The sequence below is a fragment of the Sesamum indicum genome, linkage group LG8, assembly GCF_000512975.1.
Source record: "Sesamum indicum cultivar Zhongzhi No. 13 linkage group LG8, S_indicum_v1.0, whole genome shotgun sequence".
In the NCBI taxonomy this organism is placed as follows: Eukaryota; Viridiplantae; Streptophyta; class Magnoliopsida; order Lamiales; family Pedaliaceae; genus Sesamum; species Sesamum indicum.
In genome coordinates, this window is record NC_026152.1 from 2,850,663 (window position 1) to 2,851,557 (window position 895).

General features: G+C 44.9%; 1 protein-coding gene across 1 annotated transcript in view; it reads left to right on the forward strand.

Annotated features, from left to right (window-relative positions):
• Positions 7 to 895, forward strand: part of LOC105167589 (transcription factor DICHOTOMA-like) — a 1,736-nt gene continuing 847 nt past the window's right edge. The window contains exon 1 of the mRNA XM_020695792.1: positions 7 to 893. Coding sequence (XP_020551451.1) covers positions 270 to 893 — 624 coding nt within the window. The 5' untranslated portion in view covers positions 7 to 269. The remainder of the gene's footprint in view (positions 894 to 895) is intronic.

An 895-nucleotide genomic window follows, 5' to 3' on the forward strand; every position in this document is an offset into this window, starting at 1 on the left:
CTTCAGTCTTTCTCAGGCAAAGTCATTTTCTATATGTAAATAAAGCAAAAGCCAACTTTTGTATGTCTTCAGCAGATTACCTGATAGAGGTATTGACCTCAACTTGAGAACCCTTTTTCTCCCTCCATACCTCCAACATATGCTTCACTTCCTTCCAAAGATATAAATTAAATGCTTCAATTTCAACAACTATTATAAGGGGACACCCAACACTTCTTTTCTTGATATTTTTGTAAGAAAGAATAGGGTTTACCTTAGTACCCACAAAGATGTTCAGCAAGAACAATTACCTGCTCCAGCAGCAGGTTTCTCCCTCTCTCCATTCTCGTGCCTCTACTTCGAGTTTTGACCTCAATGGCGCCGAAATCTTGCTCCACCACCATCACCAGATGCTGGCTGGTCATTACATGGCTGCCAATGCTCCGGTTCTTGACGCTGCTACCTTGTTCAATCAAGACTTGCCCGGCAGCTGCCTGAACGGAGGGGATCCTAATTCTGCCTTTTTAAACATGGGTTCAAGAAAACAAACTCCAAGAAAAGACCGGCACAGCAAAATCTACACCGCGCAAGGGCCAAGGGACAGGAGAGTTAGGCTGTCCATCGGCATCGCAAGAAAGTTTTTTGATCTTCAAGAAATGCTAGGTTTCGACAAGCCCAGCAAAACCCTTGATTGGCTGCTTACCAAATCAAAGACAGCCATCAAAGACCTGGTGCAGACGAAGCGAAATGCAGGTTCGGGCGGTAAGAGCTCTTCTTCTCCTTCTGAATGCGAGGAAGAGTCTGGAGAGTCTTTCGAGAATGGGGCAGATTCAAAGGGAAAATCAGCTATTCTAAAGAATAAAGGAGGAATGGATCCACAGCAGACAGCAGTAAACCTTGCCAAGGAGTCGAGGGT